Raw genomic sequence first — 26,188 nt, 5'->3', positions numbered from 1 at the left:
ATCAATGGAAATGTATTGGTCTTTTCTCATCTTGCATAGATGCACTTTTTCTTGTTTGTTGTTGCCACCACAAATCATTATAAAAGAGTGACTTAAAAAACAAGGATTTTCTTTCACTTCTGTAGGGTTAGAAATTGAACCCTGTAGTCACCTGTTAAGAACAAGCTATCATCGGGGCTGCATTTCTTTTTGGAGGCTCTGAGGAGAATCCACCTCCTTACTCATTAATGTTTTCAGAATTTAGTAGAGTGTGTTTGTGAGACTGATGTGTCAGTTTCTTTGCTAACCATCAGCTAAGAGCCAACCTTAGGTCCTACTGCCCTCCCTTAGCCCTTGCACATGGCTCCCTACATCTCAAGACCAGCGATATGGTGTGAAATTTTTCTTGTGCTGCTTTCTCTCTCACCCACTCTTCTGCCTCCTTCCTCTTCTACTTAAGGACTGATATGATTAGATTGCTCTCACGTGGTAACCTTGGATAATCTTTCCATCTCAATGTCCATAACCTCAATCACACCTGTACAGTCCCTCTTGTACTATTAGAGGCAGGTTTTCATAGTTTTTGCAGATTGGGGCCTCAAAGTTCTTGGAGATTGTTATTTTGTGTAATACAGTCTCATCTAACCAGGAGACATCTGAAACATCTTGATCTGTATCAGTGTCAGTCAATGATAGGACCTAGCTCCACGATGCTTAGAACATTTCTTGTTTTTTGACACTTGCATTATTATATCCATGATAGCTTAATTTCATGTTTCCATAAGTACAATTTAGAGGCATTATCACAGGTACCACAGGCTCTTGACTCCCAGCACCTCTCCTTGACATCTCCATCTTCCTTTTAATGCCAAAAACTAACAGCTAGAATTTAAACCATCTTAGTGGGATTTTAAGAACTAAATTTATTTGGGTGTAGAGAACATGAGACTTCATTATACTTTTCTCTTTGAATGTATCTTTTCAAATATTTTTAGACCCAGTTTTTTTAAAAACTTAAAATAAAGGTGTATTGTGGCAACCATGACAACTTAGCAGTGTTTTTCCTGGTGTACATTCCCTCTACACAACCCAATTTAGCCTCTGCTGGAAACTTGACTCCTTTTCATTTGTGCTGTTTCTTCTAAGTGCAGGAAAAGCTCATTTTTCATCTCTTGCCCCAGAGAGCAGGCATGGCCAGCAGAAACAGGCAAAGCCATTTGTGTGGGCCAGACAGTGACTCAGTATGTAAGTCACAGCGATAAGGGAGGTGGACTGTTGCCAGAGTAGGAAAAGGACCTCACAGCATTGGGAAAGGAAAGGGCTGAGCTTCCTGACCTGATGTGCTATGAGACTCAAGCCATACAAGTTTGCTTTAGATAGGAGTGTGAAGAAGAAATGGTGCTAGTTTCAGAAGCAGACAACTGCAGAGAGACAAAGGGGCAGAAGACTTTGCATATTGGATATGTGCTATTTCTTTCTTCCTTGTGGTGTCTTCAATTGTCAGTGGCATCTTCTTTCTCATTCAAGGGACTTTCACCAGTTTCCCTAAACCAAAGCAGTTGATGGGAGTCATCCTTGGAACTTCATTGGAAGTTCTTGTTATAGAAATATTATAATGAAGCTGCCTGCCATCAAAGATCTGAAGGATTTCTATACAGACATGTAGTAGGAGGTTCTCCCCATATCCCTTACTAAAACATGCTTATTTACTACCCTTTACTCTGATGGCCCAGAACTCTGATGTGAATTCACTGTGTTAGTGAACATCAAGATATCCTGGAATTGTTCCCAGAACTTTAATTAGAGGAGAATTCCATTAAAGTGTGTGTAGCACTAGGTACCAGGGTGGAGGGGAAATTGCATTGTTATTGATGCCTGTAATAATATTATGAACCACATTAATGGCTTTCTGAGTGAGTGCTGAGTGCCAAGTATTTCATGTAGTATCTGCTCTTTATCTTCTAAGAGAGTATTTACAGGAATTATTTCAAGGCTCAAATTCATAGGACATGGAAGAGCCAACCATTGTTTAAAAGACTATTTCCTTTTGAGAATTACAATGATCTCTACATTGATCACTCCACTAATTGAGTGGAGGGCGATTGGCCGAGAAGAGTTGAGCTCTTTCTGATTAATGTAAGATTTTGATTTGCCTTGATAATGGGCCATTAATCTTGGATTGTTGTCATTCCCATGAGTTTGCTCCAGATTTACTTACAACATTTGTAGACTAGTTGAGGTGGAGACATATGTGGGATCCCATAGTCAGCACCTTGATATATCTCAAGCTGGCTCACAGCTCTTTCTGGAAGCTATGATTCCTGGAAAATTTTGCCTTTTTTAATTATACTACAAACTCAGGGCTAGGGATTTAGCTCAGTGGTTCTGCTGCCTGCCTGTTCCAAGTTCAACCCCCAGGTATCAAAAACAAAACAAAAAATTCAAAATCATGCCACAAACTCACCAGCTTAATTCATACAGATAAATACATCGCTGCTTTTTGGTATTACGTCACGCCCATGGTTTGATATCTATCCATGGTTTGCCTACCACCATTTTGTGGTTCTGAGTGGCAACTCATTTCATAATTGAGGCCAGAATTTTTATCTCCCGTATTTTTATCTTCTGGAGCATCAGCACAGCAATTAAGTGTCTTTTTGAATCCCCTAACGGTGCAGTTCAAATTTATGTTTTTATCTTAGTCTGAGACAACCCAGACTACTACCAGAGCTATACACATGCTAAACTTCCCATTTACCTTAGTAACTAGACTAATTCTTGTGCAGGATCTTTCACTTTTGTCAAATAATTAATATTAATATGGCTAATTTTATGGATAGTGATATCTGGCATAAATAACAACAGTTGTAATTTTGGGTTTGAAGCCCAGCAGTCCTGAGTTTGCCTCCGTATCCACCCCTTACCACAAGCTCAATGTTATCTTGAGTTATCCAGTCTAAATGTCAGTTTCCTGACCTGTAAAGTGAGGGTAATGCTATCTACTTGTGGGCCTGATGTAAAACATATAGAGTCTGACATCCACAAAGCACTTGGTACAGTCCTTGACCTATAGTACACTCAGTGTAGTAAGGGGCTTTCACCATTTTGATTAACAGGATAAAAAACAAAGGTTAAGCCATCAACTGTGAATCATTCAATACCATGCGCTTCACAAAATTCTTACTTAAGGGTGCTATGTTTGAATTGAAAATGTCCACCAAAAGCAAGTGATAGGATTGTAAGGGCTCATTAAGTCAATCAATGGATGAGGTTCATAATTTGATAGCATTATTTGGAGGTGGAAGTGATGGAAACAGAAGGTAGACCTGATTGAAGGGAATGAATCGTGGACACAACAATCGGAACGATATTTTGGCCCCAGCCCCTTTACTCTCTGGTGCTTTCCTCCTTGCTCTGCTTTCTGGCCATCATGAGGTAAGCAGACTTCCCCTGCCAACCCTTTCTGCTATGATGTTTCTGCCTCACCATAGTCCTAATACCATGAACTGGCTGACCATGGATTGAAATCTTGGAACCATGAGCCAAAATAAACCTTTTATCCATTAAGTTGAATTATGCCAAGTATTTTGTCACAGTGACTGAAGGCTGACTAACACAGAGGTTATGTATTGAGTTTTTTTCAAAGTTCATCTCTTGCTTCCTTTGGAGCAGACAGGGGGAAAAAAAAACCAGAATGATTAGTGCAATTATACTAATCCAACCCTGTAAAATAAGTAGATGTATGACCAAAATATTGAATGAATTTGCCTGTGTAATTTGGAGCTCACCATGTCATGTAAGATCATGATGTGAGGCTTATGGGCACCTAGGGACCAAGATGGTCCTGGGATTCAGTCATAAAATGAACACAGACCTCAGGCAAGACTTCTTGGAGGGCCTGGGATTTAACTCAGTGGTTGTGCTGCATGCAAGCGGAAGGACCTGAGTTCATTCCCTGGTTTTTTAAAAAATGAAAACGACTGCTTGGAGTCCAGGTAAAGATACACTGCGGTGGCAGGGGGCGCGCTATTTCCTGGGCAGAGCACTTCCCTGGGTCTGACTTCTTCCCAGAAAGGACCCACCATGATGAATACATAGTGAAAGACTCTGAAATACAGAGCACTTTCACAACCCACTTACTATGAATAGCCCTTGAGTGGGGAGACACAAACTTTCCTGGCAGGCTTTTAGACCTGAACAATGAAACACCTATAAAACCCTATGAAGGCATAAAGAACAGTTGCTAGACTTTCTCCCATAGGGAGGAGCTGACCTACACTTATTTTGATGAATTTTGTTGCAGCTGTTTCCTGACATATGAATCTAGCCCTGGCTAAAAAAATCCCAAAAAACTCTAGGTAGCACTTCTTGCTGTTATAAAGTGGCTATGAATCAGGTATGATTCCAGTATTTAAATCCTCAGCCCATTTATAAAATGTCATTTCTATGGAATTATTTTATGGAGAAAATAAATGTCTCAATCAATAGCTCGATATAAACATGTACCGGAACCAAAAAAAACAAAAAAACAAAAAAACAAAAAAACCACTGGAATAAAAAGAAATCCACTTCTTCCTGGGACTAAGGAATTTTTTCAAGTTGTCCCCAAACCCTCTGTTGTTCAATAAACTGAGATTCAAAATCTTGTTCAGGAAAATAGAGTGGGAAAAAATGACAACTATTGGCTCAGAAATTTTTTTTAGGTAAAAAGTCTGGCTCTGATTAGGAACCATTTGCTTGTAATTCTACCGATGAAAGTGTGATATGGTCTCCCACACGCCTAAGCACAAGAACATGCTCGTTACCCCATCCCACAGTGGTGGGCAAACATTCTCACCACCAAAACACTGAGCCAAACCAGTGCTCAGTCATTTCTACTTTTACTTCTTTGTTCTCATCTCCTTTTTCTCCTTCTCACATTATCCTAACCCCTTTCAGTGGATTAATTCATGTAACACTTCAGTGAGGAGAAAAGAGCTTTATTTGGCAGCTTTTGGTTTACAAGATCGCTGGTGAACAATCAGCCTGTCTGGCAGGAAGGTTCGCCCACAAGCATTGCAGGGAACCAACTGGCGCTGGGCAGTTGTCCAAGCAGCTTCATTTAAGGCATCAAGATCATAGAATCCTTTGGCTGGAAAGTTAGAGAAAAAAAGAAAGATGAAAAAAAAAACGAAGAAGAAAAGGAAAACTGGATTAGCTTTTTTAAAGAGCCATATTCTGCTGTTTATGAAAATATTTCCAGGAAATGTCTCTTGAGAGATGCTTTTGAATAAATCACATGAATTTTACAAAATAAATTAAATAAATGATGCTGCTCACTCAAGAGATGAGTCAAGTTAGCTATGAACTGGAGGCTTTTTACTCATTGGACCTTTTTTTTTTGGTACTGGGGATGGAACTCAGGTCCCTGAGCTTGCAAGGCAGACAGCAGAACCGCTGAGCTAAATCCCCGGCCCAACTCCTTGGATCTTAAAAAGGGGAAGACATTGTATTATGTGTTTGATATGCATTCTTCACTAATTATTAACATTTTTCTTTATACATTATTATCTTGCAAATAGAACTTTTAGCTTTTTTTTTCAGTTGATTCTAAATATAAGCTCGCAATGGGAAAAGAACAAGCATTTGTATTTTCTTCTTCTGTAATCTTTCAGTGGAATGTTTTCAGAGGTCAAAATTGACAGTTAAGAGTGAATTTAAGGGCTGGGATTTAGCTCAGTGGTTCAGCCACCTACCTCGCAAGAGCAAGGACCTGAGTTCGATCCCTGGTACCAAAAAGAAAAAAAGTCAATTTAAGATGAAATATATCCTAAAAATGTACCATCTCTTCATCATCTCTCCATGATCATAAACTTGGAGATTCTTTAAGTAATCATAGTGAAGAATGAAAACAGAATAGTTAACATGATGAAAAGAAGTCTCCCTAAAAAAAAAGAAAAGTGAGAACTGTATAATCTTCATTGGCAGAGCACAAGGGAAAAAGGTATATGGCTCTGTTTTAGAGAAACAATGTGGGATTTAGCTTTAAAAAGCCACATTTAAACACAGTACCTTTAGTACATTAATCTGGCTATGTCATAGACTTGCCCAAAATAGGCCTGCAAGGTGTGGCCAGGCACTCAGAAATGTATCACTTAGTTCTTATCACTACGTCTTCTTACTCATCATTAAAACCTAGGCAAATTTCAGATATACATTCTATACAATGATTAGATTCTGGATATACCTGCTCCTAATTTTCTTTTTTACCCTAAGAGAATTTAAACCCCTAAATGACCTAGTATTTCTCCTCAAAGTAAAGGAAATTTCACTTTCTATGAAGGTTAATAATGTGTCTTTTGAAAGCTTTGAAAATCCTTTTGAGAAAAGAATAGCAATAATTCATTACTCATATAAGTTTTAATGCAAACTAGAAAATTCTAGAGCAGTCACTGACTCAAAGGTGATTCATCACATTTCTAAATGTTTTTGCATAGGGCTTTGATGTGGGATCTGGAGCAATGGTTATTTGAATGCTTTGAATGTAGAGTCCATGGAAGGGGGATGGTAATATGAATCTATTTACCTACAGACAAAGGGCACCTTCAGAGGTAGAAAGTAGCATGGAATCCAGAGGAATGTTCCTGCAGTTATAGGATCTACTTTTTTATCTATAATTAATAACAGGATGGTGAGTCCACCACATGACAAAGTCTCACTGGACAGTGTAGTTCCAGTGTCGTTTTATTCTCACAGTGCTTTAAACATTTTTAACTGTACACATTCTTTAAGTCTTGGGGCTGCGGTGTGGCTCAGGGGTAGAGCACATGACTAGCACGTGTGAGGTCCTGGGTTCAATCCAAAGCACTGTCGTAAAGAGAAAAGTTCAATCTGGACATTTCAATTAGAGATGTAGATTTCTAGAGATCTAGTTTCTTTTGTATCATTGAAGCATGTGGCCACTCTGGGGTACATTTTCAATGATAACACCAGCTGGAACTGGGCAGCTGCTGTTTCCTTCGGAGGGAACTGGTCCTCTCCAGTTTACCTCCATCCCCAGCTTGCTTTTTTTTCATATATGGACAATTTATTCTATTTTATATCCTGACTTAAGGACTCAGTGACCATTTGACTTTGGTTCTCCTGCTCTATAATTATTAAGACATTTTCTTACTTGAAAACAAGATTCTTTTTGTTCTTAGAGCCTTTTTAAGCTTTGTTTTTTAAAGAGTTATGCTTGGTTGGTAACATATAAAGGTAATTAGGGGGAAATACAGTAAATTCCAGTGGATCTGCCCCATGAGAAGTGTTGCCAGGGCATAGTGTCTTCATGTCTCATTATCTGAACATTTTGGAAGGCATTCCAGAACTGTTTGGCTGTAGCCAAGGCAGTGAATGTTGATTTTAGTTGCTTGAATGAGTAAAAGAGCACCTCTACCAAAGTTTATACCACAGTTTAAAAAGAGAGGTCTCCCCTCATGTACTCAAGTCTTTTCTTTGGAAACTTACCAGTAATGGTTCTGACTTCTGTCTTTTTAGGTTCTGGTCTCCTTAGTTCTTTAGGCAACAAGTTGTTTTCATTATGCCACTTTTTAAGGCATTGTGGCTCATGGATGCCAATGGACTTTGTTCCATATTCACTACCACAGATGTAACAAACAACTGTTGGTGGCCGCCTTATCATCATTGGCTATCAATAACATAAAATGTCCATTAAGTAAAGCTTTGATTTGGAAATTATATTTTTAAATCATGAGGCATTCAAATTTGTTATGCAATCAATATGATTCTAATAAATTTCAACCATTCTGAGGGAATTTATCCCTTTTGGCAATTGAGAGATCAAACTATTTTATTTGAGCAGCTGTACATTTAGAAGGAAATGAAGAACCAACCAGAATTCTCCATATTGGTACTGTATAAGATATATTTTCTTATTTAGTAAATATTAATTATTTTCTATTTTGTATCTGAGTTACAATGCTGGGAGAATACAAAGATAAGCTACATAAGAACTCTCTCAATAATACAGGACCCAGTATATGATATGTCTGAGAAATGAAATCCCCATTAAAGGGTTTAAAATAGATTTTTAGGCCTGTCCAGATCCTCTCATATCAAACAGCTGTGTTTTTCTGCCTTTTGGATCTGGACTAGCCATTGCACATGGGAAGACCATTAATCAATCACAGATATAGACAAGCCTGTGGATCAATGCCCGGCTTTTTCACCAAGGCTGACTTCAGGCAGTCTCCAGACACCCCCAGTGAGACAGTACCGCAGTTGTTCACCACATACTACACTGGCTTCCTTCCTCCCATGTCTCTCCTCCGTTCTTCTACTGAGGCTTCCTGATCATTTCCTAAATACACTACTTGACCCCAAATCCTTTTCTTAGTTTTCTTGCTTCTGGGAATCCTAATCTAAGGGAGAATTAAGGATAAAATGCTATAAACAATTTCTTTCTGTTCTTGGAGATAAAAAGGTATAAATATTGGCCCTAAGTAAGAAATGAAAAGTTTGATACCTTATACGGTCTTAATTTTTAAGGCCAGTGGAGACTCAAAGTTGTGAGGCAAACTGGTAAACTAAAAGGCTTGCTTAACATTGAGGATGGATCTGCAGAGCCAGGAAGGAAAATCTCAACACTACATCCTTTGCGTGAGTGTCAGGTGGCAGTTATCGACCACCGAGAAAAGAAAAGGGAAGCTGAGCGCCAATCCTTTGCAAGTGTAGGAATGTCTGTGTATGCTCCTCCAGCCGCCGGGCCTCACACAGTTACAAGAGACAAAAATCTACCACTAGGAGAGGCCGAGGCATTGAGAGAAATCTCCACCAATTCAAGAACACAGGCCTATCTAATGTTGAGAGGAGAGCTGAAGAATCAGACCTTGTACTGAATACCAGATGAGAGCAAAAATAATATGTACAAATGAACAATAAAATACATGTATGAATTGAGCAGTCTCCAAGGAAGGGTAGAAAAGGAAGTACAAAGAATAAAAGAAGGGACGGGTGGTGGTAGTGGGAATAGAATCAGACACCAAAGTGATAGACTTAAGTTCAAACATATCAATAATTGGAATAAATATAAATGGGCTAAAGAGCTCAATTAAAAGACACAGATTCCCAGACTAGATCAAAAAGCAAGCCCCATTGATGAATGGTTTACAAGACACAGGTTTTGTAAATATGAAGACTGCTTCAAGTAAAGTAATGAGAAAATATTCCATGTAAATCCTACACAAAAGAAAGTGGGTGTGACTGTATTCATAAAACATACTTGAAATTATAGATGTTAGAAAGGTTTGCTCCATTTGTGAAGATCAGAGAAAACTCTGAAAATATAGCATTTGAAGAATGGGTAGAATCTAGGTCAAAAGGAACGAGAGGGGTGGGAAAACACACCAAAGCCTAGGGAAACAAAGTGAACATAACCTCGGGACCAGTACCATACAGTGAGTACAGAGAACAGGAAATAGTTCTCCCAGCCTGGTGCTCAACGTAGCACCAGGAACTAAAGTCACACAGGTAAGTCAAAGTCATGCTGCATAGGTGATAAGGTCTAGGTTTTATTTTGCAAATGGAAGGATACTATCAGGAAGAGCACTAACTATAAGTGTGTGCTAGGAAGGTCCACCTGGTGGTACGGGGCTAACAGAGAGCATGCACTAGAAAGACCAAACATCCCTGGTGATGGGGGATAAGGGACCACAGGTCCAAGAAGATGCCAATGTTTTGTTCTGGTGACAGGGAAGAGTTGATGTGATTTACAGAAAGGGAAATCAGCAAAGGTGAATTAGGGGGGAGAAAATTTTGTTTTGAACCTGTGGAGTTTTCATACTAGTAGAACTTAATGTGAATACATCCAGCCAAAAAGGAAATACAAGCCTGTAGTTTAGGATTAATTCACCTCCAAACTATTCACACAGAAAATGATGTTTAAAACAGGAAAATTCCAGAGAAAGAGAATATGTAAAGAACACATGGAAAAATTCCTGGTTGAATATTTGTAACAAGGATCCTGGACAAGGGAAATTGTAGGCAGAAAACAGAGAATAGGTCAAATTTGCAGTTAAAGAAATGGCACGGAGAGAAAAGATTCCATTCAGAATTCTGGAAACATTTATTTCTCATTTCCAGAAGGATGTTTGCATCCACTCTGTCAAATGCTACAAAAACTAATTGGTGATTTAAAAAGGGGACATTAGATTACATGTCAGTTACTTTTGAAAGTTTAGGTCAAATAGAGCAGTGCAAAGGGTAAGAACTACATCATTAGGAGTTGAAAATCGGGTCAAGGCGAAAAGGAACGCTTTCAAACATCTTTCGGAAATGACATGAGATGTTAGAGCTGAATAAAGGTCTGCTGTATTTGGCATAGGACAGAATATCTTTGGCAGAGGGTGAGAGAACATAGGCCCAAGATAAAACGATGTAATCTCTAGAGAAAGGTCTCAGAGGAGCTGGGAAGATGCTATCCAGAGTGTAACGGAAGCAATTAAACTCAGAGGAAAGGGAAGCAAGAGGAAATAGAAGAAGGGTACAGGAAAGTGGTTGTAGAGAAGTGAGGAACTCAGGTTTCTAGAAACGAGACAAAGTGACCTTCAGAGAATGAAAAGATTTACATTCTGGGAAACAAACGTGACAAATGATGGCTTGAGGCATGGTGGGAATGTGATAGTGTTTCAGTTAAGGAAAAATACTCACCAATTAATGAAAAGACCTACTTAGGTAGAGCTGAAAGACATTTCATTAGAGTTAAATGACCTTTCCCCAATATGTTCTTTAATAGCACCAGGAGGCATGAAAGCAAACAAATTAAGTTGATGGTATGGCCTCCTTTGGAGGAATAAAACATGGTAAAATGTGTAAGCTTTAGATCCATCTGCTTTTAACTATGACTGTTGGGAATTACTCCTAAAATAGAAAAGCACAGAACAAGATCAAAATCAGAAGGACTCACATTTATAATTTCTGCCTACCATAAATAAAAGCACAATGAATAAGGCCACAATTATTACAGACCAAGTAAAATTGGAATTATAGTCACTCTTTGAATGATCCAAGATTGTTGAAAGCGTATTATTTGGGGTAGAATGTTTTTATATTAAACTATGCCAATAGACTATGTAGATTTGTGAAAACAGCTAAGTAGTTGTTTACACATTTTTTTAAAGCTACAGAATAAGGTATAATGCCTGAAAAGTGACTTCAATAATATTTGGCAAATTCAAGACCTAAGAGGAAATATAAAGCCCAAACAATATTTTTCAAGTTATCCAAAGTTCCTTGCTATTTTCTGCATGTTTATTTACTTGAAAGGTTAATTAAATACAGGCTTTCCAGTTGAAGAATGAAAAGTTATTCTTTTTTACTTTAAGAATGGTGAATGTATTAAAATTCCATATGGAAAGTATAAGCCAAATCTATTATAGAACCAAGCATGTAAGCAAAATGAATGTTATGGGTCACAAATGGAGACATTCATGTCAAATTGTCAGAAGGTTTCCCTTGGAAGGGAAAGTTATGAGGAAACAGGCAGACATGAGTGCCAGAAGATGCAACAGAACTAAAAAGGATGTAAGAAAAAAAAATTAATCACATAAAAAGGCTAAGATGTTCTACATTATATTTTCCAAAGCTTTCCTATGCTCTATATTTGTGGCTGAACTTCAGTTGAACCTGCAACATATTCCATATTCTTAGGTTTTCAACGTCTGACTTCTAAGCCGTGCTCTGGGGAAGGGTGAGCAACTCAGGTTAGATGAAGAGAAAAATGTATCCCTGTGGTTCTGAACAGATAACCTACTTGACTTTTCATTAACTGTACAATTGTTAGTGCAAAACTTCTTGGGAGAGCCGAGTCATCCCCAGCTTGTTGTTACTGCCACTACTCCAACTGCCAAGGTTTTACTGTGTAGGTTCTTTCTACAGTGTTTCCAGACAGAAGTGAATATCTAGCAGATGTGCTGCACAGGAAGAAAGAATCCTATCCTGGCAGGGTCAGCAGAGCGCTCCCTCCTGGGCAATGTATACAAGCAGTGAGCTTTCAGGGACGGCAGGACCCAGGCAAGGGCTGGAGAGCTGCCCTCAGGGCTTATGTGAGGACAGGGATGCGGTCCACACCACCAACTGGAGAAGTGTAAGCCAAGGCAGACGAAGAGGAAATCGACAAGTCTGAAGTTTCTGCAGAGCAAAGCATGAGGTCAACTGTTTTCCTTTCACCATTTCATATAATATGCAGAGTAAAAGATTTTTTAAAGTGAATTACTAATTTACATTAACACCATTTCAAGTGTGAGCAGTTTTATGGGAGAGGGGAAGGAAATGTCCTTACACACACAAGTCTGTTGGGGCTTTTCCCACATTTGCTTATGTCCTTTCAGGTTCTGGGAAAGTCACTTCAGGCTGAAAATTGACAGGGGCATTTGAACATTTTAGGGAAAGCTTTCACAACTGTGTAGTTCACTTAACTTGACTCCACTACCTTTTCATATGTTTTTAATAATGTTGCTGGCCACTATTGAAATTATAGTATTTTTATGCTGCATCTTTTCATTTCTATTAATATCTTTTCTTTGTCAGAAACACTTCCTGCTCCATGTTTTATTTTTAAAATTTCTTTATTATTATTTTTTCTCATTGAGTTTATTGGTGCATTTTAGGTACATAGTACAGTTACATTCATCATTGGGATCTTGTACCTCTACATGACAGGTCTTGCTCTCATTTTTTCCCCTTACCCCTGCCCTCCCTTCACCCCTTCCTCCCTTCCCTATTTACAAAGACTTTGTTTCCATTTTTTCCTTTTCTCTTATTTTTTCCTTTCCCTTATTTCCTTTCCCCTACCTTTCCCACTTCCCCTACACCTTTATCCTGCTCCGTGTTTTAGTCTGAGACTGAGTAATACAGTGAAGTATGCATTTGACAACTTTTCTTCTAATCAGTATAAGCACCACAGAGCTAAACCCCAGCCCTTACCAGTTCATTTTTATAGTGACACCCCACCTGCCTCTCAAGCGCAAAGTCTTCAGTTCAATCCCTGTTCAAAAAAAAAAAAAAAGGAATGGATATTGTTGCTTTGGAAAACCTAGGACACCTATTTTAAATGGCTTCCAACATTCCTTTATGATTGCCCCCCCATCCCCAGCAGCTCAGCCTAAAAGGGAACCGTGGTAAAGGGCACAGCTCAATAGCTAACAGAACTTACAGAAGAATGACAATTGACCAGAAGGGAAAGCTACTAACTGACTAATACTACTGTTATTTCATGAAACTTTAATGACAGAGATATTGAAAACTAAAACAGAAGCCATTACTAGCAGTATTACAAAAGATCACAGACGCTTCACATTTGTTCATATATTAACACTACACTAAATACTAAGTTGACTTAGAGTTAAAGTGTAGCTGTGACAATGTTACTTTTTGCAAATAAAATCTTTATTGGTGTGTTTAGGTATACATAACGATAACATTCATCATAGGGAACTCATACGATACATAATATATTTTACTGCTTCTTTTTTTCCCAATCTCCCCCTTGACCTCTTTCCCCCCTCTTTACTTACAGAAGTTTTGTTTCCATTTTTCCTTCTATTATTTTTTTCTTATCCCTTCTTCCCTTTGCCACTCCTCCCCTCCCTTGTTCCCCTTCTCATTTGAACATTTTCTTCCCATTTCCCAGTATCTATTATAAATTCCAGTGTCTCACACTGGAGAAACAATGTGGTATTTAAAAGTGTGTGTCCAATCTGTCTCACTTCAGAGTATGGGCTCAGGGCGTATCCACTCAGCTAGAAATGTCTCACGCTTATCAAGAGATGACATCTCTTTCTCCAATCATCAGATGGGTATTTGGGTTGTTTCCAAGAGTTAGCTATTATAAACTAAGCTGTTATAAAATGGGTATGCATATATTGTAATGTGATGCTTTTAATTCTTTCAGGAAAATACCAAGAAGGGAAATAGCAGGGTCAAAGGAAGCTTTAGTTGTAGTGTTCTGAGGAATCTCTGCACTGGTTGCCCTGTGTGCAGCCCCACCAACACTGGAGCAGGGTCCTTCTACCCCTGGCTCCACCAGCATTTGTTGTTGGCTGCTTTCCTGATAGCAGCCATTCTTTCTGGAGTGAGAGGAAATCTCAGCCTTATTTTAATTTGCATCTCTTGAATGACCAATGATACTGAACATTTTTTCATATACTTATGAAGAAGTAGAAACGTCAAGTAAATATGTGACAATGCTATTTCCAGAGGATTTAAGAAAACAAATATATAGCTTTTTGTACTTTTTATGAAATAGAAATTAAGTAACATTGGGATGGATAGGCCCCTTTGAATGGGGTGATAGGCCCTGTTGAAAATCCTATTTAATGGTAATTTCACCAGAAGAATAAATGTGTCTATTGTGCATATGACTGGAACTGATTGGTGTACTCTCTAAATCCCATCCATCAGCTCTGGAAAGTGAGCCTTTAGCCAGAGCCAACTTATTTCTTCAAACACATGATTCTCTGCTTATAGAGCCATTTAGCAGTATTGCAATATCTCCAAAAGTACTGAGTTGAAGAGTGCAAGAACTTAGGAAACACACTGCTCTAGTTTTAGGGTGGCCCTAAGTCCTGATTTGTGTAAAACAGTCTTTAAAATGTATGCTGTCTTGCCTGAGTATGAATAACTCCTTTTACTTTCTAAAGTGTCTGTTCAGTCAATAAATTATATACTCACCTTAGATTTCAAAAATATCAATTAATAAACAAGCTCAAAAGAACAGAAGATGTGACTAAAAGACTGGCAATTAATTCATTTAAACATATAAGGCAGCATAACTATAGAAACTGAAGTCAGAAAGTGAATACATAAGGCATATAACTTGACAAATAAAAACAGTTATCAAGATGGGAAGAGGAAGGAGAGATACAAAGAAGTTAATATTGACCTCCTCACCTTTAAAATCAGTCAAGTAAAGCAGTGTAAAATTAAAATATGAAACTTTCAATTTTCATTTTGTTCTTGTGCCACTTCATAAGAATGATGAAATAAAAACTATAAACTACAGAGTCAAATAGTCAGAGATTAGGGACTTGAAATCACTTATAAACTTAAATTGCTTTCAGAAAATTAAGAAACTCATAAGAAATAATCAAAAGGCACAACCATTAAATGTTATAACAATTTATAATTAGAATTAATATTAAGAACAAGTATAGCTTCTCATAGACTGATCTAAAATTATATTGCTGGGATGTAATAGGAAATATATATTTGGCCTCTATCCTCAATTCCTGACAAACACCTTCCAATAGAGGTCCTAAGACATTTTTTGTTTGTTTGTTTTTGGTCTTAGTCCTGTGTTCCTCGCATCAGACCTTGTAAGACCCTCAAATGTCCTAGTGGTGGATTTGATGTATGCTAATATGATGACTCAGGGCTAGGTTCCTTAGACCAGGTCAAGATGTTAGCTTGTTGTAAGAAAGAAAGATATGATCAGAAGGTTGAAACTTTTAACCCATCCCCTGAACTCTGAGGAGGGGAGGGGGCTAGGGATTCAGTTAATCACCAATGGTGAGTAATTAAATCAATACACCCTATATAATGGAATCTCCATAACACATTTGATGTATTTCTGAATTGATGATTACTTTGAGGTGTTGAAAGTGTGGAGCACCCAGAAAAGCATGGAAGCCCCATGCTGCCCTACATAACTTTCCCTATGTTGTTCTGCATCTGGCTGTTCATCTGTACCTTGGCCAGGCATCCAGCAATAGTTGAATAGATATCTGATGATGAAACGAGAAGGAAAAGCTTTCTATTCCAAGGGAGTTGCATTAGCTAAATTAAGGCACTGTTTTGTCATGAGGGGTACAGAGAAGTGTATTAAAACCTACATGCAAGAATGCAGACTTAGATGCAGAATTAGTTTAAAGAATGAGCTAGACGGGAAAACTTTATAATTTTTATATACCAAAACATCTTGTCTATCTCACGTTGGAAAAATGCAAGCTAATCCTGCCTGATTTAAAATACGCAGAAATCTCAAGCTAAAATAAAAATACTAAAGCCATTGGAAATGTCCAGGAAAGGATCAATAAAGTGTCATACAATCATTCAACACAGTATTATCCAGCACCAATAAAGATTAAAAAAATATTGCTAGTTTTACCAACATAGGTGAAACTCAGGATCATCATAACAAAAAGATACAAACACAAAACATTTTCATGTTGTCGGATTCCATTTATATAAAATTAATCTGCTGCAGTTAAAGCTCAAATTAATTTTCTGGAGGCTTAAGTTGAAAGGTGGGACAAAGCTCTATAAGGTGTTCTGAAGGATGAGGAAAATATTCTGTATCTTGATTATATCTTGGGGATAATTCAGAGATATATAAAGCCTCCAGAGTTCACTGAATCAGAACACAATTTATTGTTGTAAAGTATTTCTCAAAAGCTGGTTTAAAAAGTACTGATGCAGAGTTTAGTGGATTAGTTTTTCATTGCTGTGCTCATGAACAGCATTCAGCTCAAAGGCAGCATCACACATTGTCAAGAAAAATCCCAAAATCAAATAATGTGTTTCAACATCACTTTTTCTAGGATTTGGGAAATATTTTTAATCTTATGGATTCTAAAATCTGTAATTGGTCTCCCAAGAAATTTTCAGTTTAAAAAAAATCACACACACACACACACACACACACACACACACACCCTAAAAAAGAAAAGATATAGAGATAATTAGAAAAAACTTTATTGATTTTTTCCAGGCTATCTATCTATCTATCTATCTATCTATCTATCTATCTATCTATATATATATACAGAGAGACAGAGTCCTTTTTTTTCCAGAGAAAGAGCACAAGCTTCATCACAGAAACTTTCACTAAGAAAAGTCCAATCTGGAGTGTCAGGACCTCAGCCCTGTAGGCAGAGAAAAGGGACATAAAAATAGGATTCTTCCTCAGTGTTCACACACAGGAAATTTCCTTGTTGGAAACTCACTGATTTTTCATCTTCCAGTGTGAGGAACTTGTGAGTGTGTGTGTGTGTGTGTGTGTGTGTGTGTGTGTGTGTGTGTAAAATATATAATCAGTCACTATCTTTGGTTAATTTTAGGGTCATTAAGAGGATCTTCCCTTCCTTAAACTATTTATTCATTTACATTTTTTCTTGATTTTGCCCTTGTCTTCATTCTGTCCTATGATCACCTTTTTTAGGGTCAGTCAGCTCAGGAAGAGAGAGAAAGCTGAGAACTTTGGCTCTAGAAACTAAGAATGGCTCTCTCACTACCTTTGCTGCCTTGTGCTTGCCATGTTGTTTCTCCTCTGGATCCTTGTTTGCTATTCTAGCCTTGGAGCCACCTGATTATGGACTGAAACCTCAATGAACTACTTAGCCAACAGGATTTAGTGAACAATTAAGTAATTAAAAATTTAAAAATAAAGTCAGAGGCCCTCCCATAGCATCAGTGAGTGTGCACAGATCTCAGGGAGCAGCAGTGTGGTCCAGAGCAGTGCAGCTACAGGCAGATCCCAGTCAGGGCTCGACCCCAACTCCAGAGGCTTTGGCAACCAGCCCAAACTACACAGAAAAAGAGCTACAAAGAGCCACACAGGCACACAAGCAATAGCCAAATTCTAGCCCCTATACCATTGATAAGTGTGTGGAAACCCTAGTGAAAAGCCTACCCAGACAACAGGAACTGGGGAGCACAGCCCCCAGCCAAAGGCCCTCCGAGACAACAGGTACATAGAGGCCCCAGAGACAGGCACACCTAGATACCATCCCAAGTGTGCTCAGGCCCCAGCCAGAAGCCCACCCAGTCAACAGGTGAGCTCAGAGATTCAGAAGGTCACCACTCAGAACCCAGGAATTGGTGTACTGGTGAGCAGCAGAGAATAGGCCACTCCATGGCCTGCTGAGAATTGAAGACCACTGGGTGATCAACAAAGGCAGAGCAGACTGCATCTGTTGAGGTGAGAAGACATGGAAATAAGTCCCAAAATCATACATCCAAATCAGCTAAAGTAACACCAAAAGGAAAGGAGATGGAACAATCTGATACTCAACCACCTGGACTCCCCTAACTAGTAACAAAAGGGGATCTGGAAAAAATGAAATCAGAAATAATTTCTCAGATAACAATAGAGATTGTACCCATACTGCAAGATATGATTAATAAATGTAGAGTAGGCACAGATTTAAAAAAAAATAGAGGAGCTGAGGTACATGATAGAATCCCAACATAGGAAATAAATGATCCATAAAGCAGATGCAAACAGATTTCCAGGAGATTAAAAACTCCAGTAAAAGTTTATGCAGCAGAATAAGTCAACAGAAAGATAGAATTTCAGATATAAAAGATAGAATTGCAATTAGTGAACAGGAAAAGAAAAATTTTTTAAAAATAGTAAGGGGCCATGAGAATCCAATACATAGATGATGCAAAGAATGTAAGACTGATTAGACTCAAAGAAGAAACAAGAGAGTGTGCAGATGACATAAAAAAATAAACTGTTCACAAAGGTAATGGCAGAAAACTTCCCAAGTAGGGGAAAACAATTTGATATACAGATAAGTGAGGAACATAGGACTTCAACTAGTGATGATTAAAAAATGTACAAATAGGCATATAATAGTTAAGATTCCAGAAACCCAACAGAAGAACAAAATTCTACAAGCAGTTAGAGAACAAAAACAAATCACATACAAAGGAAAGCCTATCTGAATCACAGCAGACTTCTCAACACAAACCCTTATGGCAAGAAGAGAGTGGAGTGATGTATTTCAAGCCCTAAAGGAAAACAGCCTCCAGCCCAGATTAATGCACCCTGAAAAACTCTATTTCAAAATGGATGGAGAAATAAGATACTTTCATGACAAAGAGCACCTGAGGAACTTCATGAATACTAAACCAGCCCTCCAAAAGTTTTTTTTAATATCCTAGGAAAAGACAATAAGGATCACAACCCCAGGAAGCCCATCAGAATGAATCCATAAAGCATGACAAGAAATTAAATGCCAAGGGGAAGAATCCAACAAAAAGGAAAAGTCATGACAAGGATAAGTCAGTGCATATCAGTTACAACTATCAATGCTAACGGTCTCAATTCATCAATCAAAAGAAACAGACTGGCAGAATGGGTCAAGAAGAAAGATTGAACAATATGCTGCATACAAGAAACTTGATTCAAAAAGAAACTCATAGACTGAAAGTTAAAGGTCGGAAAACAGTATTCCATGCAACAGGAGCCCCCCAAAAGGTAGGAGTAGATGTCCTCTTTACAAATCAAGTGGATTTCAAACCAACACTGGTTAAGAGAGACAAAGAAGGACACTACATCCTTGTAAAGGGAATAATCCAAGAAGAAAAGATGACAATCATTAATATATATGCACCAAACACTAGTGCACCCAACTAAATAAAACAAATACTAGTGGACAGGAAAAATCAAATAAGCACTAATACAACAGTAGTGTTGGACCTTAATTCTCAAAGAACATCTTTAAATTAGTGCAAAGTTATTGAAGTGATCTCCTGTATACTATCAGAGCATAGTGTGATGAAATTGGAGATCAATAGCAAAACAAACTACAAGAATTTCATAAACATATGGAAGTTGAACAACACACTTCTGAATAACCAATGGGCACAGACAAAAGTAAGAAGAAATCAGCGCCTACAATTAAATGATAATGACACTACCACATATCAGAATCTATGGGACACAATGAAAGCAGTCTTATGAGGGAAATTCATAGCAGTGAATATTCATATTAGCAAAACAGAGCGAGCTAAAATAAACAAACTGATATGGAAACTCAAACTTCTAGAAAAAGAACAGAAGGACAAACCCAAAGTCCACACAGAGGGGGAAATTTTAAAGATCAGAGCAGAAATCAATGGAATAGAGAATGATAAGAGAATAATGAAAGAATAATACAAAAACTCAATGAAGCCAAAAGTTGGATCTTTGAAAGAATAAACAAAATTGACAAACAGCTAACATTATAAAAAAAAAAGGAAGGAAAAGGCCCCAATCCATGCAATTAGGAATGAAGAGTGAAATTGCAGCAGACTCTGCAGAAATCCAATACCTACTTCAAGAACCTATACACCAATAAGATGGAAAATACAGAAGACATGGACAGATTCCTAGATTTGTATGAATTATGAAAGTTGAAAAAAGATGATCTAAAAATTCTAAATAACCCAATATCGATAAATGAAATTTAAAATATAATTAAAAACTTACCAACTAAGAGAATCCCAGGCCCTGATGGCTTCACTGCTGAATTCTACAAGACATTTAGAGAGGAACTACTGCCGCTACTGTTTAAACTCATCAAGGAAATTGAATGGGAAGCAATACTCCCAAATTCACTCCTAGAAGCAAGCATCACCTCCATCCCAAAGGCAGAAAAAGACCCAACCTAAAAGGAGAACTATAGGCCAATCTCATTAATGAACATAGATGCAAAAATCCTAAATAAGAAACTTGCAAACAGAATGCAGAAGATCATTAAGAAGATCATTAAGAAGTTCATACTCCCTGACCAAGTGGGATTCATCCTAGGGATACAGGGATGGTTAAATATGCAAATCAATAAATGTAATACACTATATTAATAGAGCCAAAGACAAAACCATAGGATCATCTCAAAAGATGCAGAAAAAGCATTCGACAAAATCCGACCACATTCATGATAAAAGCCCTACAGAAAAAATTGGAATAGATGGTCTCTCCATCAATCTGATAAAAGCCATGTATGAAAAACCAATAGGCAATACAACAAATCATCACTAAAATCAGGAACAAGACAAAGATGTCCACTATCACCACTCCTGTTCAAGTATAGTTTTGGAAACAATAGCCACAGCAATTAGACAAGAGAAAGAAATAAAGGCAGGAAATAATGGAGTCAAATTGTTATTTGCAGATGACATGATACTCTATTTAGAAGATCCCAAGAACTCCACCAAAAGTCTTCTAAACTTAATAACTAAATTCAGTAAAGTAGTTGGATACAAGGTCAACACACAAAAATCAATAGCTTTTTTGTACCCAGAAAACAGACTCACTGAGAGAGATATGGGGCAATCAATTCCTTTCACAATAATATTTAAAAAATTAAAATATCTAAGAATCAACCTAGCAAAAGAAATCAAGGACCACTATTTGGAAAACTACAGCACTCTGTAAAAAGAGATTGAAGAAGATATCAGAAAATGGAAAGACATACCATGCTCCTGGGTAGGAAGAATCAACATAGTGAAAATGGCCATACTTCCAAAACTGCTGTACAGATTGATTCAATGTAATCCCAATTGAAATCCCAGCATCATACTTCACAGACCTTGAGAAAATTATCCAAAACTTCATTTGGGACAAGAAGAGTCCTAGAATAGCAAAAGCAATTCTAGGCAATAAAGACAAGGTAGGGGATATCATAATCCCTAGCTTGAAACTATGCTACAAAGGTACCGTGATAAAGACAGCATGGTACTGGCAAAGAAGTAGACCTGAGGACCAGTGGAACAGATTAGAAGAAGCAGAAACAACTCCAAACACACTCAGGTACCTCATCTTTGACACTGGAGCTAAACACCCTTGGTGGAGGAAAGATAGCCTCTTTAATAAATGGCGCTGGAAAAACTGGGTTTCAACTTGCCAAAGATTAAAACTAGACCTATATTTATTACCGTGTGGTAAACTAAAATCAAAATGGATTCAGGATCTAAATATTAAAACAGAAACACTAAGCTAGCTGGGAGAGAGGCTAGGTAGAACTCTTGAAGACATTGGCATAGGAAAAGATTTATGAACAAAACCTCAGTTGCCCATGAACTAGCACAATCAACAAGTGGGATCTCTCCTTATTAAAAAGCTTCTTGTACAGCAAAAGAAGCCACCAATAGTGTGAAGAGAAAACCTACAACATGGGAAAAACTTTTTGATAGCTGTTCCTCAGACAAAGGTCTACTATCTAGAATATACAAAGAACTTAAAAAATCAGAACTCCCAAATTTAAAGGCCCACTCCAAAAATGAGCATCTGAAATGAACAGACATTTTTCAGACAAAGAAGTAGAAATAGCAAATTAATATGTGAAAAAAATTTCAACCTCACTGGTCATTCGAGAGGTGCAAATGAAAACAATGCTGAGATTCCACCTCACCCCAGAAAGAATGGCTGCAATCATGAAATCAACCAATAACAGATGCTGGTGGGGATGTTGGGAAAGAGGAGCCCTGCTCCACTGCTGGTGGGAGTGTAGACTGGTGCAACCACTGTGGAAATCAGTATGGAGACACCTCAAAGAACTAGGATTGGAGGTCCCATTCAACCCAGCTCTTCCCCTGCTGGGTATCTTCCGAAAGAATCAGACCACAGTGCATCCATGTTCATAGCAGCACAGCTTATATTAGCTAAAACTTGGGAGCAGCCCAAATTGCCCATCAACAGGAGACTGGATAAAGAAATTGTGGGATTTTAATAAAATAGAGTACTATTCAGACATAAAAATTGAGAAATAGGAGAGATTTATAGCTAAATGGATGTACACTGAGTCCATACTCTTAAGTGAAATAAACAGGACACACGTGTTTAAATATTGAATAGTTTCTCTAGTATGAGAAACTGAAAGTAAATAAGGACTAGAAGCTATAATAGATAACGTGAAATAGGAAGAAAAGGATGAAGGGGAAGGGGAAATGGGTGGGGCAGGGGAAAGGAAAGCAGGGAATGGAATTAATATGCAAAAATAAAAAAAACGGAAACAAAGTCTGTGCAGATAGGGAGGGAGGGAGGGACTCAAGCGAGGGTAGGGGATGGGGGGAAAAAGAACCAAGATCGGTTATGTAAAGGTGCAGTTTCCGACCATGTATGTCATTCAATTGTACACCTTAACTGTGCCAATAAAATTAATGTTAAAAATTGAGAAGAACAATTATCCTTTTGATACTGGGGTATCACACGTTGGACAAAAGTACTGTAGTCGGCTGCATTTATTTGATGTCACTGAATGCACTGGCCTGTTCTTTCTGCAGAGACCCTTTTAGTGAGGCTGGGCCAAAGCAGCCGTATGAAATGTGATAGATGTAAACACACACGCAAATGAAATATCTGGGTCCTTCCCCTCAGTAGCATGGTTTGTTTGTGACTTAGAAATATACAGATTCAGTTCAGTCCCAATTGAAATTCCAACAGTATGTTATACAGAACTGGAGAAAAAAATACAAAAATTCGTTTCAGCCAGAAGAGATCTAGAAGAGCAAAAGCGAGTCTAGGTAACAACAGATGGGGATATCACAATCCCCAACCGGAAGCTGTACTACAAAGCCACTGTGAAAAAAAACGTTTTTTTTTTTTTTCAATTGATGTTTTAAAGTATTAAACTGCTATTTTAGTTCAAGTTGAACAAAGTAAACTTTAAATATTTGGTTTAATTTAAAAGCTAGTTAGTTGTCTTTCCTTAAATTCTTAAGACTATGTTTGTAAATTAAATATGTTAAAATTTCACTTTTAATACTATCGTTGTTATCATTAATGACAAAAATATTTCCTAGTCATTTTACATTTATAATTTAATAACATAGAAAATCAATTTCTCTTAAACATTTGATACCATTAAAATTGCTGTATTCTTTTTAATTTTCCAAAATAAAATTACATGTATAATTGAGTATACATTTTTAAATTCTGATTAAAAAGCCAACTGTTAGATAAAAACAAATACAAAAACAATTTTAAGAGAAAATTTAGTGGTCTTCCTTTCTTTTCTTTTAGATGTTGCATCACAATGTACTTGAACCAAAACAGTCAATATTCTTTGTTGAGTCGTATTCAGTTGAGGCTGTTTATTAACCTAAGAGTCAAAGGGAACCCAGAGAACTCAGAGGCAGATGAACATTCTTCTAGGGAAACAGCCCCTGCCAGCCTCAATCACAACTTTCAGCAAATTAGAAAAAGGCACAGCTACTTTCAAACATTTTCCAAATGTGTAATTGTGATCATTAATCTATAATAATACAAGTCACAACTTGTACAATTAACAAATTTTTAAAAATTAGGTGACCATGGCAGAGATAGGCATGAAAATCCATACCCTATCTTACTTACTCTTGGTTTTAAAATTGGCCCTACATGAAAAGGAGCAGAACTGGTTGGTTACCACCACAGCTAGTCTAGGAATATTTGGGCTTAATTAGGTATCGTTCAATTTCACAAAAGCAAAAAAAAAAATGCAATTCTAAGTATTGGTAGTGCAAGTGCATTGTGAGCAGAAATAAAGCACAGACATCTGCTGCAAACACGGCTGGCACTGATTCAGGTGGGAACTCCGCTAGATGGACATGCATCTGAGGGGCTGTCTCTCAGCAGGTGATGCAATTACAGCCCGGGTGCTGTTGCTCAGAAAGCATGTTCTGACTCTAGGTTATATGCCTGGCACTGTGATAGGTATAGAACCCAGAACTAACTCTAAAACTAGGAATGACCACATTCAACTCATCCCTTGTATTTGGGAAGTCTATTTTACATTTCATCTCTGGAGAAATATGAGGTTGACAGATCCCTGTTTGGAACACAGAGAGCCCGATCCCCATGAAATTAGTCAAAAAGTGGGGCAAGGGGAGGATGGGAGGGGCCCTCCTGAGAGGAGGAAGGGGTTTCCTGACCGCTTTGTGCACTGACATGCTTGAACTCCGATGGGATACTTTGAGAACTAGGAGGACTCCCAGGATACTGAACTTTCTGTGGACCTTTAAAATTCTTAGAAGACTTGGTTCCCAGGTCCCTGACCGCAGGAATGGCCTCATGTTCTGGAGACCCCAAAGGTAATCCAGGTGGCACTGGTAGCAGGACGTTACCCACACTCAGTATGAAGTGCATGTGACCTCGGCCCTGCTCACACCTATCACACCACTGCATCCCTTTGGTGTCTACAGCTGATATCTTAGAGCCCAAACTATCCTCTTCACCGCCTCTCATCCTGGCTACTCTGAAGCATTGCTGCCCCTTGGCTTCACGCTCTGGATCTCAGATGACAACCTGATGGACCAGCAGCCGTTTCAGCTGGCAGGCTTGTTTGATCCTGCCAGTGCAGTGACGTCATGGGACCAAAACAGCACAGGCTTCACTGCGCCTTATTGCTCTCCCTGCAGCCCGCTCTCCCCTGAAAATATTTGTAAATTGGAGCAGACTATTTTCCCAAACCCTCAGTCTCCCGGATAAACTATAGGAGCCTTTGATCTCATTTGTAAGAAACAGTTTGTTTTAATGGGTCAGCGGCTAAAAGGTTTACTATCTCTCAAGGAAATCTTTGCATGTTTACCTATGGTCCCCTGTGGAGTCAGTGATTTAATTCAAAGGATTAAATCTCTTACTGTGAAATTAAAAACACAGAACTGTCCAGATAGGAGGGAGTCTTTGTAGAGCAGAGATACAACAGTGAAGATGGCCTGCTCTAGCTGACTTTAAACATGATCGTCTTTACAACAGAACTTAAGGGATGTGAAACATATCTTAGGGCATAGGAGCTACCACACTAAGGAATGAGACTGATTTCCAAGACCATACTTCACAGTGACACTGGGTAATCCTCATGCCATTTACTTTCTGGGGGATTTTTGCTTTCTCCACTCAGCTGGGTCCCTGGCTGTCAAAAACAGGGTGCAACTTGCCACAGTCTGAGGGAATTATGTGAATTTTACATCTGTTTGAAGAAGCATTTATCTTTCGGCATGACAAAATTAAACATATAGCTGTTTTAGATTTCCATACTCCCTCTCCCTCTCCCTTCCGTTAGTCTAAATAATTGACACATCTGTGGTAAGTGAACAGGGCCTATTACGGAATGTGGAAAGTAAGAATGGGAGAAATGAGGAAAGTTCTCCCTTGCCTTAGAAGGGGGAAATGGTAAAACCTCTTTTATAAATATTTGTGTATACAGCAATATTGAAAAATGTCTGATCAAATAGGATTGAAGTAGAAGGCCATGTATTATATACTTTATATGTCTTATAAGAATCTTCTAGGCAGAACTGAATACTCACATTTTACAAACCAGGAAACTGAGGCACACAAGGATTGGTTTTGCTCCTGCCAGCAGGTTCTCTGACCCTGCTTTCACCACAGGCAGCAAATGGCACCTCTCCAGGCATCATCTTGGGTCCTTTGCAAATGTCTCTATCTTTTTTTTTTTTTTTTTTTTTTTTTTTTTTTGGG

The 26,188-nt window shown here is 38.2% G+C and overlaps 1 protein-coding gene across 5 annotated transcripts in view; it reads right to left on the bottom strand.

The window, feature by feature from the left end:
- Positions 1-4,958: 4,958 nt before the first annotated feature.
- Positions 4,959-26,188, bottom strand: part of LOC104864343 (zinc finger protein 474) — a 55,488-nt gene continuing 34,258 nt past the window's right edge. For 2 of the 5 annotated variants that reach the window (XM_010627255.1, XM_010627260.1), the window contains 2 exons: positions 7,468-7,648; positions 4,959-5,110 (listed from right to left, as the gene is read on the bottom strand). In XM_010627255.1, coding sequence (XP_010625557.1) covers positions 4,959-5,110; positions 7,468-7,648 — 333 coding nt within the window. Of the gene's footprint in view, positions 5,111-7,467; positions 7,649-12,942; positions 13,004-26,188 lie in introns of all 5 variants that reach the window. The other 3 variants (XM_010627259.1, XM_010627261.1, XM_010627257.1) reach the window with 3 other exon arrangements.

Source organism: Fukomys damarensis, unplaced genomic scaffold (assembly GCF_012274545.1).
Source record: "Fukomys damarensis isolate Sample0158 unplaced genomic scaffold, DMR_v1.0_HiC HiC_scaffold_3, whole genome shotgun sequence".
NCBI classification, from domain to species: Eukaryota; Metazoa; Chordata; class Mammalia; order Rodentia; family Bathyergidae; genus Fukomys; species Fukomys damarensis.
Note: the sequence above shows the minus strand (reverse complement) of the source record. Positions and strands in the feature narration are given on the sequence as shown.